A 17585-nucleotide genomic window follows, 5' to 3' on the forward strand; every position below is an offset into this window, starting at 1 on the left:
ATAGATCTGTGTACTCAAGTTTAATTAAAATGTTTTGTTTTCTTTGAGAATGATAACTGGCTTGATAAGCTTGTTTGAAGATTTCACTTTGTTTAATCAATCTTTGATGACAATTACCAGTTTTAAAAGCGTTTATGTATTAAGAGGCAATTGCTTTGTTTATGCAAAAATGACATCATTGTGCATGTAAGCAAACCCAGAAATTAGTAATTGAATGCAATCAATTACAAAATTATGTACTTTCTCTTTTCAAGTTGTAAATCCATGGAAAGTTTGCTGATATACACAGACACGTACCCGCCAGTACATTATATTGAACTGTGACTTTCAGTTTCATTGTTTTTACTTCATCAGACTGAACTGCATTTCTTTTACATTGTGTTTTATTTCATTTTCTCCGTGTTTTCATTTAGTGTCTTATCCACTTATGCTGTTGTGTTTTTTTTCTTCTTTGTTTGCTTTGAGGTCAGACATTCTCATAAGCTCCTCTAGCTTTTTAATCTGACTTTCACTAATTGAACATTCCCCCTTCGTTCTGCGATTCATCATTTTCCATACATTATGCAGCTAAACTAAATGAAATGAGAAAAATAGCAAAACACGTTCAGCTCACCGCTGTACGTCTCTTGATTAGCCAGATTTCTTCATTAGGCGACAGATCCTTGGATGTGCAGGCAACAGACACTCGCGCCCTTTTGGAGACAAAGTGAGAATCATAAAAAGCACACTTCCTGTGAACACTCTAATTTAAGAGTGCAATGTGCTATTGTGAGTAGAACTGTCTTCCATCAGAAGTCATTTTGAGAGAATTGGTTTGACTTTAGGTCTCACACATATATATATATACAGAGTGTGGGTGTTTTTCTGATCCTATCCATGGCTCCCTAATGCAATGTCCCCTTCAGCAGTGCCAGCTCCATCATTGCCCTTTTAACGAGGTGATATCCAGACACATGGGAGCAGATGTTGCAAAGAAAACACACTGTGACGTGATTGTGATCGATGCGCACCTCCCAGTATATCCGCTGCATAATTTGGCGGATGGCATCGGGATAACAACCTGCATTATGTGGAGACAGCTGTCGCCATGGCGCCCGGGCAGCCATCGCATTGGCTCCCGCCTTGTTTCAGGCAGAGGCGGAGAAGCCAATTAGAGTGATTTACAGCTTGCTTGTGTCGTCACCACCTTGAAAACCTGTGTCTGGGTCCAGCTAAAGAAAATGCATGGCTACCTGGGTGGTAATCAGGAGGATATGCTGAAGAGAGCAGCAGAGTTGTTTATTGGTGAAAGTAATTCTGCTCCACATGGGAGATCTTTGAAAGTTAATGTCAACTCGCACTTTAAGTTAAGATAATGAACTTTTGAAGGGGTGGATTGTGCTTTCTAGATTATGAGAATGTACTGTATGAATACTTGATGTTAAAAAATGCACGTGCCTTAGGATATGCATGTCCGTCCTCAGGCTCATTTCAGAGTGTGAAGCTCTATGTGTATGGGTCGAATTCACTCTTGAGTGCAGTGTTTGTGTGTTAGGGACAGGATTAGTTTTTGAAAACAATGTTCTAGACTTGTATTTGATAACATCATAATTGCACTGTTAATACACTGTTTTTACATATTTTTCATGCATAATGCTCCAAAGCAACAGACGATATTATTAGTGTAGCCTATGTGTTAGAATTATGCTACCCCAAATTCCTTTGTAAACTCCTTTGAAACAAATTTACATTACCAATGAGGACAGTGCTCTTTGATTTAAAATGTGAAAACCTGAATGATGCAAATGAGCTGCAGCACTAGTTTTGAAGGTTTGAAGGCTTTTTGCAGTAATGAGTCCGATCCACAGTATTTGATGAAATGGCGAGGCAGAGGGAAACTGGGGGATGGCAAGACTTGTGTGAAATACAGGAAGAGGACTTGTGATTGACCGTCACTGGTAATCCGAGCAAGCTTTGAAGTGTAAAATGATGATGGGATACAGTTTGAATGTATTTGCACTTCCATCAGGAGCTTGAGAGGTCACAGGAATGGCACCTCTAACTGTGAAAGAAAGGCTCAGTCAAAATACAGACGGTTGCGCAGCTGTTAGATTCACAGAATATGATGTAGCATCAGACTGACAGGCTTTGTTTCTGTGGCTAGAAGGTGACTTGTTAGGATGTAGGAATTTATAGGCCACACTCATTATGAACATATGCTTATAGTCTCTAGTCGTAAAAGATGTTGCAGCAGTGTAATCTAATTTTATGTTAATTTTAGTATCTGCTTATTAGTTTGGACCTGTATGTCTTAAAGCACCCTTGACCACATGTTACAAGAATTTTGTTACGGTATATTTTGTCACAACATACAACAACATGGTTAAACCTGTAAAATAAATAAGGAAACAAATGTTGATTAATTACATGTATTTATACGACATATTGCTATGAGATATCTCTGAGAATTCAGCCCTTTGTCTTGGTTGGTTTATGAAAGACATGACGAGCAGTGGCGCTCCAGTCCAGCGGGTGGCGGGAGCGAAAAAAAGGTTTACCGTCGACATCGAACGAAGAAGTCGTCGCTCGCCAATGACACAATATTCCCGCGACATTCAATTTTAGCAAGTGAGTAAGAGAGAGACTGGATAACAAGCGCCTCGTCTGTTTTAAAAATGCTCAAAAAGAAGTCAACTAGTACTGAAAAGAAAAGGAAATACTCGCAGCCCGAGGAACGACATGACAACAATAAACGCAGAAGTACAGAAACCAATGTGGAGGTGAGTTAATCAAGCTAGCGTCATGCTAATCGTGTTGTTTATACATGTATAGTAGATATAGCTATATTTATAAGCAGCCTATTGGATACGGAATATAGACGTCGTTTCTTAAAACAATGTCGTTTGAATGTTACGCTTAACATTAGGCAAATTGAGTATGTATCTTGATGTAATAGTTGTCTTATTCATGTGGTTTTGTGACTAACTTATTACCAAACGCAAGAAAGATATTTTTTCCCAGTCGTGTACAAGACTGCTACTGGCAGTACACAGCCCCTGTCATGTTGCTAGCTCGGTGTTTTGGCAGGATATTTGTTGAAGTTGATTTGTATATTGTCACACTTTTATATCAGGGTTGCTGTTTTCTTCTTTGATAGTGTTTAGCTGTGAACTTTAGGCTTCCAATAAACGGCAGTGAATTGACTGAGTTTGCGCTAGCTGCAAAGGCTTATAAAACGAATCTAATATTCAATAAACTACACTCAGCTGCCATTTTATATTTTTTTTATAGTACACTCAGGTGAAGCTAATGTATTAACAAGAGCCTTACAACAAATAATGTTCAATTTTAGTTCAAACTAATTTAGGCAAGTGTTGTATTAACTTATTGGTCATTTTGGGGGCTGTAGTCTCTGGTGTCTCATTTAGTTATAGTGAAACGTTTGTCAGTGACACTGTTTGCCATTAAAGTATAACATAATTCTTGTAAATTTTTGTTTAATTGTGAAAATATTATTATGTCTCTATATTATGTATGTATGTATAGGTGTGCAATCTGCAATTTTTTTCCATTTCAAAATGTTGATAATTATGTCCTTTTTTCCTTCCAAACTAAGTTCGCCAAAGTTGCATTTAAGGGTTTCAGGACTCTTGATAATTTACATTTAACAACATTATATATATATTATATAACAATTATATAACAATAATTAATTGGTACAATTTACAAAATTTCTCCAAACACTGTGTCTTAGTAAATTAACTTGTTGGTTTTCTAAAGCAGGACGCCAAGGATGAACTCGCTGACCCAGAGCTGGACAGGATTGGCAGTGACATTGAGGAGGGGGGATTGGACCTCAGCCTGCCATTTCAACCCATCACTGCATATGTCACTGACAAGCGGGAGATGCTAGAGCAGTGTTTCCACGTGCTGGGGGAGAAGAAGCTACAGAAGATGCTGCCTGATGAACTCAAGGTGATTTGTGAACATGTGGACTTCTGTTACATAGTTGTAAACTCAGAATATTAATACGAAGAGAATACAGCAGGTTGAATGAATATGTCAGTATTGAATGTCATTTTATCAGTGTTATATAAAAGTTCTCACACTTGTGTCAAACCCATATTTTTCATTGATAAATAAATGATGTAACAACTTGTGATCAAACAACATATGCCAACTAAAGGTCAGAGGCATTTCATAATCAGCCTGGCAAATGGGTCGACATCATTTCCCCGCAAACTTTCAGAAATATCGTGCCGCATTTATACAGGCAGTAGTTTGTGGGTTTATTGAGCTGATTTCTTGCACTGGCATGTGTTGACATTTGACCGTGGTCATATTTTTTCCACTAAGTTCCAACAACACCTGCGATTTTGCAATAATTTTTCTTGGAAAGGTTTGTTCTATCTTGTTGTAGGCATACATTATGAATTATTATAAAAATGAATCATATTATCATTAGCCACTATTATTATTTTTCATTTCTATTTATCTTCATTGAAGTCAGTTCATCAAAACTTTGCTTAAACTTAGACAGAATATTGCTAATGTTACTGTTATTTTACATATAGTGTGAGTAGTCGCTTGTAGGATTTTTATCTATAGCTATGAATTAGCTATGGAGCTGTATAATAAAACTTTAAACATAAGGTTAAAGTGTTTTAACTTTGAATAAAAACTTGATAACATCTCGTAAAGAGAGAGAAATAAGGCTTCTGCCATTTTCTTTGATGATTGATGATTCACAGGACTGTATTTTAGAGGAAATCAAAAAGCTGTGTTGGGAGCAACTGGAGCCAATATCAGAGAAAAATCTTCTCCGGATCTTAGCAGGTGAGACATGAGACCAGTTTGGCACATTTTCATAGCAGCTTTTTGGACAATATAGTACTGCAAACAAAGCATTTTCATTCACTTGAAGCTGTTTATTGTTTCTAGGGGAAGAGCTGACATCTGGAAATGGGGATGAAAGCACAAAGGAGACCTTGGAAAGCCAGTGAGTGAATGGTTTTCTAACTTATTCAGGGCACAATTAGAGTGTGTTTTTCTACTTATTATTATGTGTTTCTATTTTATTTTTTCCCATCAAGGCAAGACAATAATGTAGACTCTACATCTTGCCTCAAAGAAACAGCAAAAACTGAGGACCCTAAGCAAGGTAATTAATATGTAGTACACAGAAAAACATCCCCCAGGCATTCAATCAAAGACTTCAAAGACAGAAAAATGCTATAAAAGGACCATTTTACATTTAAATTGTCTTGGTGTATTTTTCATCACAGAGGGTGGTGGCTCAGGCGAGGAGAGCGATGTCCTAAGTATAAATGCAGATACTTACGATAGTGACATAGAGGGACCCAAAGAGGAGCAGACTGTTAAAGCCGCGGACGGGGGAGTGAAACCAGGGGACAGCAGTGGGGAGAGCGCTTGCCCAGCTGTAAACCGTGAACCAGTAGATCCCGAGCCTCCCACGGGCTCTCAACCAGTGGAAGCAAAGAAAGACATTCAGAGCGACATAGACAGAAGCGTTAGTGAGATTTTAGCCTTCTCATCCACTTCAAGTAAAGAGGTAGCTAAAGAAGAGAGTGCACCACCGCAGTCTGTAGATGTCAGTTTACCTGTTCAGGGTGGACCTGTTTCGAGTCGTGCACCTGCAGCTTGTCAGCCGTCCATTCAACAGCTGGAGCTTCTGGAGTTGGAAATGAGGGCTAGGGCCATTAAGGCTCTGATGAAAGCAAGTGATGGGAAAAAGCCCTCTGTGGCGAAAAATGTTTAGCATGGTTCATTGTTATGTTTTGCATGGTTTAATGGTTTTATACACTTTAAAGAACTCGGTTTACAGATGGTGAATTAGGTTTTTGAACAATTTACAACATAGTTCAGTTTTTTTTGTTTTTGAAACTTTCTGTATTGTACCATTCAAACCATGTTGTTTGATTACTCCATATTGGAATGATATTACAGACCGTTTAATGCCAAATTAAACACATAAAGACCTGTTTTACTCCTACTCTACTGTCAGTGTCTTCTGGGAAATGCTGAACATAGACAGTATCAAATGTAGTTTTTCCCTTGGGCACTAGATGGCAATATTACTCTGCTGCAATAAATCCGAGGGGAGAAAGAGAGAAATGATTTATTTGCCTCCATTACAGTAAAAATAGTCTTGAGCAGCATGAAAGTCAAGTTTTCCTAGTAATGATGTTATTTAATAATTCATTTATTCAGTTAGGGCAAAAATTGGTTTTGCAATGGCAGAAATTCTCGTTGAGCCAGTGTTAGAGGATGTGAGCACATCAGAGCGATATGTTATTTTGTATGTAGGCTGAGCTTGGCAAGCCAAAGCAGGTGGCAGCAGTGTTGTACTGTCATTTAGACACTTGCAGTATTTCTTCACTGAACACCTGTTTCACTTGTCACGCTGAAGCATGCATAGTAATACCTGCCGTCTCTTTCATATTTGCATCTTCTAAAGGCTCGGTATAGATTACTCTAAAATGGATATCTGTTTGGCAAAGGGTACAAAAGCCCTTCCTGTGGCCTTACAGACAAACTACAGAGAAATCCAAAACTAAAATGAATCTAAGATAATTAGACCAGCTGCCCTCGTTCATACATCTGCCAGTTTTATTCACGAGAGTAAGTTTTAAATAAATTTTTGCTTCGTGTACCTCTTTGCAGCAGCTAGAACTAATAGCGTACTCTCACCTAATATTGTGTTTTTGCTGTAATTTATTCTGAAGTTGCTTTGTTCCAGTGTAAAATGTAAGGTTGCTGTGTGTGTGCAATTACATGCAGATGCAGAGCAAAACAGCTCTCTTCCCCAAAGGAGACAATGAAACGTACGATAAGAAGCCAGTTGCCTCCTGGGTATTTGCATTTAAAAGGGTTATTTCATGGGCAAAGTGAGGGTGGGGAGGGTTAAATGCATCTTTCTTTACGTATTTATGTGCAGGTATCTTTGTACTCATTGATGATTTCAAGAGGGAAAACGTCCACTTTAGTAAAATGGATGCAACGATTCTAAAGTGCTCGTGGTGTCTGTGATTAGCGAGTATTTATCATTGTAATTTTACTGCTATTAGAATGCCAATTATTATTATAGTATGAGCGGATAAATGGCTTTTAAAGCAGACCTCAGAATGAGTGGGCTGAAAATTGGATTGATGGAAGTGAGATGAAACTTGTTGAGGGAGTACTTTTTGAATTCAAATGAACCCGATGAACCTTGTTAAAATATTGAGGTATGATGCTTCCATGAATGGTGCTATTATCAAAGTCAGAAACAAGGTTGTGCAAAAAGTTGTACGCACCGGTTCATCTGTTTAATAGCCATGCTCGTCATTTTCCTCAGTGTTGTGAGCCAGCCGCTAGTTAGCAACTCTCATTAAAGATTGAAAAAAATACTGTATTCCTCTAAAATGATTTCTTGACTTTATGTTGAACTTTTAGTATGTAACAATCCCGTAAAAGTTCACAGAGGTTTGGGTTCTGCTTAGGAAACATTGACCACAATGAAATCCCCTCTCGTGCTAGATGTTCTGGAAGACTTCATATGCCACATACCGTGTGTATGTTGGATGTAGAAAGGAATTGATAGGTTTAGTGCACTTTATATTGCGATAAATACAAAATGGGTGTTGAGACAGTTGTCTGCAATCACCCCTCAAGACATCATCATCGCTGTTCTGCAAAGTTAAGTTTTCTAGATGGAGTCCCCTAACATGTACTGCAGAAATAAGTGATTCTGCATTTAGTGTACTGTATGTCAACTGTTGTATATGCTCCTTAAAGAGTGCTCTATAATTGGGAAGTTAAAATGCAGTAATTGTTGTAGTGGCCCTTGAGAACAACACGCTTTTTTTTATTATTGGGAGGAATGCGCTCCAATCCAGACTTGCTACAAACCTCAAAAAGCAGGGGCACAAACATGAAACTCTTTGAAAGAACATTACACAAATGTACAGCGAAAAAGACTCTCACAGCATGGCTCTAGGAATAGGGATGTCAGTTTTGGTCTGTCTTTGAGTCTGTTGGTCCACTTTGATTCCCATTAGAATTCCAGAGAGTCCACAGAGAATGAATAATTTGATCCTCTTACTTCTCTTCCAGTTCCTCCACCAACAGGTATTATTTCAAATTGTCAAACATTTTAGTTCTTGACAAAACATGTAGTTGTACGCAGTAGTATTTAAGAAGGATTAACTTATGCAAACACAGTAAAATCTCCATGTAAAAGTACTTAATGATTATTAGGAAAATTTACTTAAGGTATCAAAAGTAAAAGTGGTAGTGCAGAATGCAGTATTTGAGTTGTTATTGATGCTTTCAAGTACAAACAGGACTTTAATGTTGTACCTCTTGAGACTGAGCAAATAATATTTGATAAAAATATAATTTTTATGTATAATCTTGGGGCCTGCACAGCCGTAGTCCACCTACGTTTATATTGCCTAATTAGTGCTGTGTTGATTAACATTTCCCTCACGCTTCTGCTGTTGATTTGTACCCATTGGGGCAGGGGCATCTTACCCAATTATCATTCTTAGTGCATAGAGTTTGGTAGAATCATGTACAGTAATTGCCAGCATAGCTCCACCTAACTTACACTTGACTAGAGATATAATCAGACACAGTGGTTGAAAACAACTGTGTGGGTGTTCAGAGCTGGTTGACATAATTGTCAAACAAATGTAGTCGGGTAAAAAGTATTTCTCTCTGAAATGTAGTACAGTAAAAAAAAAAAATACAAAGTTGCATAATATGGAAATACTCCATTAAATTAAAATAAAATTGTACTTAAATTCCGTAGTGGAATGTACTTAACATGATAATTTAAGTATACTGGCGCATTGACGTTAGCTCAAGGCGCAGCTACATCTGAGGGTACATCTGGACAGCAAGCTGAGACTGTTGGATGTTGTTACTCAGCTTGTCAGATATTCAGCCTGGCAGGCGCCAAGACTTTAATTTTGCCACTGAATCCCACCAAATTAGAGGTATGATTCAGTGGCAAAGTTGTCTTCCTGTTTTTTATTCATCCAACATTTTTTTTTTTCTTTTGTAAAACATTGAAGCCTTTAACCTAGTTAGAAAAGCTTCACTGTATTTGCTGTGTCTAAGACAAAAGGAGGTCTATCACTTCCCTCCCTTTCTTTTGGTGCACATTTCAGTTTGTGACTTGATATTCACAGGGTTTTCTTTTTCTTTTTTTTCATGTATTTTGTTCTTTCAGTCATGTATGCGTTTTAATGTTTGCAGTATTTTCAGATTTGAGGTGCATTTCACTCTGGTACCATAGGAGAAAAACTATAACGAAAAGAGGTATTGAAAACATTGATGTCTTTTTATTTCTTCTTGAGAACACATCCTGTTTGCGTAAATAAAGTAATTCTCTTCAAATTTCCTCTGTATTGTCTGTGTTCTTTTCTGCAGCTAGAAATTAAATTGAACTAACAGCTCATGCTGACAGGCAATAAATAACTTAGCACCTCTGTGTGACTAAATGAATTGATTTCCCCAAACAATGACTCACTGGACACATTTCATTTTCTTCAAGTTTCAGACAGCATTTTTCTTAAAGTGGAAGAATTATTTGATGTTGGATGCACTTTGTTTTGATTAAATGTCCAATTCTGTGATATTGCTAATTACTGTTGCATTGGCAACAATCCTGATTGCCATCTGAAAGACAGAAGAAGCATATAAATGTGTTGATTATTTAAATATAGAGATTACTCAAGCAATAGTGGCTAATGATAATGAATCCATGTTCATTTCTGGCCTTGATGTTTCTGATTTGCTGGACTAGATGTACTATATAATTTGAATGGTGTTTCGCTCTAGGCATATCGGTCCTGGAATAATGGATTCTTCTGTTCCATGTTGAATCCGCTGTCATTGAATGGAAACGAATGATAATTGTTGTAGCCTCGTCACAGGTGTACAGCACATCTGTTCACCATTCACTTCTTTTGCGTGCATAAATGCTTGGCTTATTCTCAAAGAGGTATGAGCTTGGCAGAACCCTTTTTGAAAAATTTGAAGTGGGTTAGTGGAAGTTTGCTGCTATTTGAAAGAGAAGAGCTCCCTTTTTTTAGTCACACTCCAAAATCTGTGTGAGAGATTTGAACATTTGATATTCCACTCCAGTGTTGTATCTGCATTTGGAGAAAATTCCTCCCCTCCACTGACTCCTCTGACATCTGACTTTCAGATTCCATGCATGCTCACTCTGCATGGGTTTCTCCCCCCACAACTTCAGGGTCTGCATTCAAATGGTGCATTAATACCATCAAACAACCATTGAAATTCTGGCGGGTAGACGAGCAAGCCAATAAAGCAAAATGCTTTTGAAAGATGTCTAGAGACATCAGGAAGGATGGATGACCTCGCACAATCAAATCAGCATAATCAAATGAAATATCACAATATTACATCAAAGCCAACTCCCACCGCGGCAGCAGCTGCAACATGATCAACAAGCTCGATCCTTGGAGTATCAGTGCTTCCTCACAGAAATATTGTGGTTGATGGCCTGAAGTGAATATATTTTACAACCAATAGAGTAGGTTCAGTAAATCTGTGATGTTGTGTGGGTTTTAAATGTTCATGGAATCTATGGTTAATCTTCAATCAGTAATTGATGAGCGATTCCCACTGAAATGAGCATGCAGACTTAATCTATAATAGCGCTCAGATTTAGTAGTCCTCTGAGAGTTAAGGGTGATAGCACCCAAGATAATTATGTGAGTTTCAAAATATATTTCTGTTCCTACATCAGTAACACAAAACTCTCTGAAGCACATTTTAATATAATAACTCAAAAGGAGCTTTCATGTCTAATAAAATAGGCATTATATTTAAAAAATTGTCACCTCTCCCAGTGGAAATAAAACTCAAAGAAATCTTGCTGAAATTATGAATAACCATCTTCCACTCATGTCCTGTTCGTCTTTCCTACATTATCACAACTTTGGTGTGTTTTCCAGGGTTGTCCTGTGACACACTGATCTTTTAAGTTTGAATCTGTCAAAATACAGTATTTCAAAACTATACATTATTATCAAACCTCAATGTACTGTAAACCTTTAAATATAGTAAAATAAACTGTAAAACCATTCTATTTCCACTTTCTTTAAACTAATCACATTTTCTGTGAAGCTAAGCTTTCAACAGCTAAATTCTTATAGTCCCAGCTGTGCTATGAGCAGCAGTCGACCAACAAAGTGTCCCCCAGGCAGATGATGGATCAAAGCACACAGCCCTGGTAACTCAAACTTTTACGATGCTAGGTGAAGATGGCACAATTTGCGCTGGGGTTGGAAGACATTGAACTGTCAAATCATGGTGGAGTGCCATTTATTTATTTTTTATTTGGATGATTTATTTCCCACAGAAGCACAAAAGGATTGAGCCAAGTAAATTACTTTTGCCAAAAGTTGTGATAAAACTGTCAAATTGCTTCCCACCACCAGCTGGCAAGCAATTGTATTACATAAGTAATTGTCAAAAGGAATGTCAAGAGAGGAGTATATTCCTTCGTGAGTTTCTGTCGGTCTTACCATCACGATTTTACGTGCCTTGCCTTACTTTAATGGCCATGTCTTGTGATTTAACTACATTGCAGTATGTAGCTATCCAGGGAAAACCCATACAGTAGCATAGATAGAGTCAAAATGAGTGTTACCACAATTGTTTTCTACATTTCATCTTAAGTCTGACAGGTTTTGAACCCAGAATTTTGATGTTTGTTTTGGTGGCACCTGTCTCAGTTACTCCTTCTTTTTATGGTCCGAAATAACAAGTATGGGAAGTGTCATTTATCACTTTTGATTGATAGCTGATAACTTTTATGATCTTCTGTAGAATTCAACAACCTTCAGGTTCCCATAAGTTCTAAAGTTATGTGAGATAATAAGTCAGACATATTGTTGTTGTCTAAGTCTCTCAAACTATTATACAATAGGCATGAGTCATAGGACCAACAAAGTGCATCACACAAAAGCTTTACCCCCACACTGCTACTTCAAGTCCCAACATCCATACTCTCCTCTTCTTCATCACATCGTATGAATGGAGTGCTATTTCAGTTCCACTTCTTGACAGCCAATTAACCAGCCACTGTCTGCTTTATGCTCCCCCAAACTGATTGCTTATCCCTCACTCTGATTGTAAGGGGTTATACAGAAACAGCACTTTTGCAACTTAAATGGCATTTTGATGTGAAAATAATCAGAGGAAGCTGCTGTAATGGAGGGAATCAAGTGATTTCAAGTGTTGCTATCTGTAGTTTTTAATATTGCAAATCAAGGGAAGGTATTCACTGTGTTTCCCACACAGCTTCTCATCCTGTTTTGTGGCTCTATGTATTATATGTATTATATTGAAGACCACCAGCTATGGCTGGATACTCAAGTCCCTCCTTTTCTTGTGTTTGCAAATTCATAGAAAGAATCGCTACAAAGTTAGAGGCATTTTTTTTTTTTTTAAGTATATTTTTTTGGGCTTTTGTGCCTTTATTGGACAGAATAGTAGAGAGAGACAGGAAATGGGGAGGCAGAGAGGGGGGGGAATGACATGCAGTAAAGGGCCGTCCGATGCGGGATTCGAACCGGGGCCTGCTGCAGCGAGGACTGTAGCCTCTACATATAGTGCGCCTGCTCAACCCACTGCGCCACTCGACACATTGAAAGTTGGAGGCATTTTTACATATAATTATGGATGTATCATTCACAATTCTCTGTTCTGATCTTATTCAACAAAGTAAGGTTCCCAGTAAAACTCACGATAGAAAACAAAAGGAAAGTGTATCGGGAAGGTGGAACATTGAGCAAATGTCTTTTTTGTTTCCCAGTCTGAAATACCATCCAGTTTTAACAATGAATGGTAAAATCATTGCTCTTAACTGGATTCCTAATATAAACTCTGAATTACAACTTAACCAGTTTCTCTGAACATCTGAATGTTGATCTCTTTCATTATCAAAACATATACTTCACAAAATCCATACGTGTAGAGCAGTGTGTGCACATTTGATTTGACCACGATCACATAACTGCTGTTCATTTTTAAACAATATTCATGAATAAAATGATTAAAAAATAAATTTTGTTGCTATTTATCTTTTCTATCCTGTCCCCATTATGTGTTTGGGTGATATTTGTAATAGGATCAACCATATGGAAGGCAAACCATGGACATGTATGTGGACTTAAGTAGAGAGAGCAACAATTATAGGTAGTATTATGTTCAGAGTTAAAAACTAATTTTCCTTCCCATCCCACATAGAAGTGAATGGCAGGAGCTGTGATGTGGGCGTGATAATTCCTGAGTAATCAGTGTGCCCTTTATTGTGACTAGACTTTTTGTAGTTGGATAATGATGGGTATTTTGCTCACTTAGTTAATGAACTTCTCAAGTTTTGCCTTTGAAAGCGAGGTCATCGTATTAAAGCAAGCACAGATTCAATGAGGGATTCTGGGACAGATGTTAAAATGTCATTTCTGATATGTACCTCAGCAGGAACAGGTGTTACTGGGCCTGCTGGTAAATGGAGTTGACATGCTGAGAGGAGACGAGATGGCTGTTTATCGCCGTGTCCAAGTACCTTAAGCCCATGGACTGGCTCCAACTCCTCGAGCCCTGCACTGCACAACCTGCCTGAAGCGGTAAGTTTGCACAAAGTGTGGCTTTACATTGTCATTCAGTTGTTGATGCCCTCTGCAAATAATTCAGTCGAAAATGATGTTGGCATATGTATTCATTACAAATGAGAGCACATCCATTGGGTGCAATGCTGATGAGCAAAAAATGTCATCGTCAAATAAATTTGTGCTGTGTGAGCTTATGAGCTTAGGAAATGAACTATTTGTTTGTCAGAGGCTAAATAGCTCAGCACACTAATAACGGTTTCTCTGGAATTAATCAAGGTGAGTTCAAAGTGACTCCAACATAAATCAACATTCCCTTGCCATTCAGTTTAATCTGGTCCATCCCAAACTAATCAGTAGCAGGCAATGCAGACCAACTAAGATTTCACAATTGAGCTTTCACACCATTTTTCCCCCAAAGATGAACTGACTATCACTTTGCGCAATTAAAGGTCATATGGAAGTGATGACTCACTTCAAAAATCAACATCCTGAAACCAAAAGATCCATCATGACTCATCCTGTATTCACTGCAAAGGTCCACCTGTAATAGTGCTCCTCAATATTGATAACTCCACCTCGGCCTATTCCTACGTGACTCATTAGTCACTGAGGTAATGATATGTCATAAAAGAGCAATCAGTGTTCTGAATGTGAGGGATGACTGTGGCTTAAGACATGCAGACTGTGATGCAGTACATGTCTGATCGTAGCAGGTTTGGTATTTGCAGTCGGGGCCGAATAGATGCCCACCCTATCTCTGTTTTCTCTGTTCCCCTGAGGTAAACAAACAGCATCCTGCCACAGAGAGTTAGACTCAGCATTCTCCAAAGCCTTTTTTTATTTATTTCAGATAGCTGAGAAGTCATAACAGCCATGTTGGCTGTTTTATCAAAGCTTTATCATCCTTACGCCAGAGTCATTACACGGCTGCAGAGATGGCATAATAATAAAACGTGACTTAATCAAAACCAAGCAGGCCTCCAGAATAATGGCTCCCAACAGCTGAATATGCGAAACAATCGGGCAGGGGCTACTTTTGTACTTAACCTCATCAAGGTCCTCATTTAGGTGATGGAGGACACAGATGCTGAGGCGAGGGGCTGCTGGGGGGTTGTTTGTTATTTTCAGTTTATGCTTGATGAAATGAGTCAGCAGTTTAAGTTCAGGAGAGATAATTACATCAGTGCATTTTATTAAATGATCCTGTTTTATTCTGTATTAAAAGCAAAACATTGTAATTGTTTTAAGCAGTTTGAGGTGCCTTAATGAATTTTCTTTAGAGGTTTTGGCCAGCAGCATCTGGCTTTTCTAAAATGATGCACAGGAACCCAAAATAAAGCACCAACAACGTGCCCCACATATCCATGCACAGGTAGTGTAAGATTCAGGTTTAAAGTTTGAGCAAAAGACAGCAGCAATGTTTTTACACTGGGGTTGAAATCTTCCCCCGAAAGCTTTACCGAAGTGATGTGTAAGTGTCTGTTTCTGTAATGGGCTATGCCATGGGAATGTTTCCATGGTAACATGGCAAAGGCGCTAGTACAGCTCAATGCCACTCTCTGGGGAGTATCTGGGAAGCTTCTGCTTAGTGGGAAATGATGATAATAGCGCAGAGTGTTGGATAAAACTCAAATGGGGAAGACTAACCCCTTCATATTGCAGGAAAAGGAGACGACATTCATCTTCTTTTGCAAAGTCTTTTGCTGGCTTTTTTTTTTTTTTTTTTAACCAGTTTCCCTAGTTACCGTCCTACAGTATGCTCCATTTTCATCACTTTCACTTTTGTAATTTTTATTGGATGTTTAGTACCTCAACAGACAGTATAAGGAACTATAAAACCTCACATATTTAGTTTTAAGGCTCCAGGTTGTTAATAATGCTTTTTAGAACTTGTAGTGCCCTATATACAGGCCTTCAGAGCTTCACCTATTCAAATATGCAGTACAGTATTTTGACTGTGAAGGCCGGTTCCTCAATGACTGTTTTGAAAATGTAGCCTGATACACTGGAGAATGTACTTTCATCGCAGTTGCTGCAATTTTTGTAGAAAATAGTTACAAATCCTCATACGAATGAAAAATATCTACGTAGAAAGTGCTTGTACAGTGCTCTAGCAGCCATTGTGATTCAGCCCAGTGACTCCTCTTGCACTGAGAAACCTCTGCTCAAATCAGTTACCTGTTTATACCCCACCTGCACTCTGTTGCTCTTTTCCCAGCGCTGATATGCACACACGTGTGTGTGTTTCTCAGTGTTAGATGTTGAAAACACAGCTTTGTATTAGATCACAACTGTGGATAAATTACATCCACAGTGAGCATTAGCAGCATTAGGTGCGGGGAAATAACTGAAGACTGAAGCTCTTTGGAGTTGAAAATGTCACATTAATTTCAAACACATTACCCCCTGCCTGAAGACTTAATGAAGAAGCCCATTAGAATGTCATACCTGCTTACTTGTGAGTTTTATAGAAAGTTTATTTGATATGTCTAAGTCAATTAACCAAAGTCTTTGTGATAAGGAACTGCTCAGTGGACCTGAACCCCCGGTTCTACTTCGGGAGCACTTGGATATTTTATACGTGGCTGTGCTTTGAATAATTTCCCAACAGAAATTCTTCTTTGTCATGGCACTTTATTTTTTCCCTGCCAGCTTAAAGGTTTTGTCCTTGACGTCACTTTGCAAAGCCTGTGCGACTGATACGAAGTAAAGTCTTAAAGATCTGTTTTAAGAGGAGCCTGCGCCTCTTTTTCTAGAACCTGCACACAAACAGACTGACAGGGTGGGACAAAAATACAGTCAAGTAATAGTGTTATGACTTTTAAACTTTTCCTTTTAATACTGCTCAGTTATTATTCCATAGTAGGACACTATGGGGTTATTCTTCATAGGTTAAAGGGGTACTCCAACAATTTAGTAGTTAACATTTACTCCTTAACTTGGTCAAAATTGAAGCAGTAGAGGCCAAAAGATCATGACTTTCAGCGCCTAGTAAGGATTAAACGCCAAACACTAAAAACGTCCTACAATTCTCATAATGTAACTTAAACCCTCCCTGCTACATAAATGTAAATTTGTGTGGTTACGCCCCGACTTTGTAGCACACACTTTCTGTTAAAAATTTGAAGTGTGAAACTCAAGTTGAAACGATAACCCTGATGGCTCCCTGCAGAGCCACTGAGGATCTTATATCACTGATGCACAGGTTGGGTAGTGCTCCTTAAGACAAAAATGATCCTCATGGGTAAAATATTAATACTTTCCATCCATTCACTCTTTTATTGGTGAATGTATAGGGCAGTAGGGTTCCAGTGTGTGGTGTATAGTCAGCCAGGCTAACGGAGTGACTATGGTGTGCATACTGCATAAAACATATAAGGAACATACATTTTTGTACGTTATTTGCGTCGAGTTGTTTGCCGCAACTGGCCTACTTGTATTTAAACTCCATAGCAGTCATTTTTATTTGTCAGCATCCTCACGGTGGAGTTTGTCTCTCTGTGGACATGAAGCGTTTCATGTCCTCCTCAGACACATTGCTGGAGCTCTGGGACAAACACCGGATGAGTGACTAAGAAAACAATTCCCCTGGATATGCCTGTTGTCTCGTTCTTCCTCTCTCTCGCGCTCTTTCTGTGTCTCTTCAGGGTTGAATCACATTTCTCTTGCTTCCCTCCAATGTGTCTCTGTCATATATAGGTGCATGGGCACATCCACACATCCACACACAGGCAAACGCTCACTCCTCCGACACACACACACACACACACACACACACACACACACACACACATACATACACAGAGTCTGACAAATCCCCCCTTCTGCCAAAAAGTCGATAAATAAATGCATTGTCTCTTCACTTTCTGCTGTTGGCATCAGCCTGTCTAAATTGTCTGAGAAGGCAGTGGAGTGTGAAATTGAGTTCAGAACTGTACGCTGTGTGAG

General features: G+C 38.6%; 1 protein-coding gene across 2 annotated transcripts; it reads left to right on the plus strand.

Annotated features, from left to right (window-relative positions):
* The first annotated feature begins 2560 nt into the window (after positions 1 to 2560).
* LOC130164152 (caspase activity and apoptosis inhibitor 1) lies at positions 2561 to 9388 on the plus strand. Of its 2 annotated transcripts, none has more exons than XM_056368664.1 (6): positions 2561 to 2759; positions 3760 to 3954; positions 4731 to 4815; positions 4921 to 4978; positions 5073 to 5140; positions 5265 to 9388. In XM_056368664.1, exons 1-6 carry the CDS (start codon positions 2655 to 2657, stop codon positions 5756 to 5758), a joined length of 1005 nt encoding a protein of 334 aa, XP_056224639.1. In that variant the 5' UTR covers positions 2561 to 2654; the 3' UTR covers positions 5759 to 9388. The 2 variants fall into 2 exon arrangements, with proteins under 2 accessions (XP_056224639.1, XP_056224640.1); XM_056368665.1 differs by having other exon boundaries at positions 3763 to 3954.
* The last annotated feature ends 8197 nt before the right edge of the window (positions 9389 to 17585 follow it).

Source organism: Seriola aureovittata, chromosome 23 (genome assembly GCF_021018895.1).
Source record: "Seriola aureovittata isolate HTS-2021-v1 ecotype China chromosome 23, ASM2101889v1, whole genome shotgun sequence".
Lineage (NCBI taxonomy): Eukaryota > Metazoa > Chordata > Actinopteri > Carangiformes > Carangidae > Seriola > Seriola aureovittata.

Excerpts from the sequence above, each read along its gene's own strand:
- LOC130164152 (XM_056368664.1), top strand. The coding sequence starts at position 2,655 with ATGCTCAAAAAGAAGTCAACTAGTACTGAAAAGAAAAGGAAATACTCG. Across the intron at positions 2,760-3,759 it reads GTACAGAAACCAATGTGGAG|CAGGACGCCAAGGATGAACT; the intron begins GTGAGTTAATCA and ends GGTTTTCTAAAG. Across the intron at positions 4,979-5,072 it reads AAGGAGACCTTGGAAAGCCA|GCAAGACAATAATGTAGACT; the intron begins GTGAGTGAATGG and ends TTTCCCATCAAG.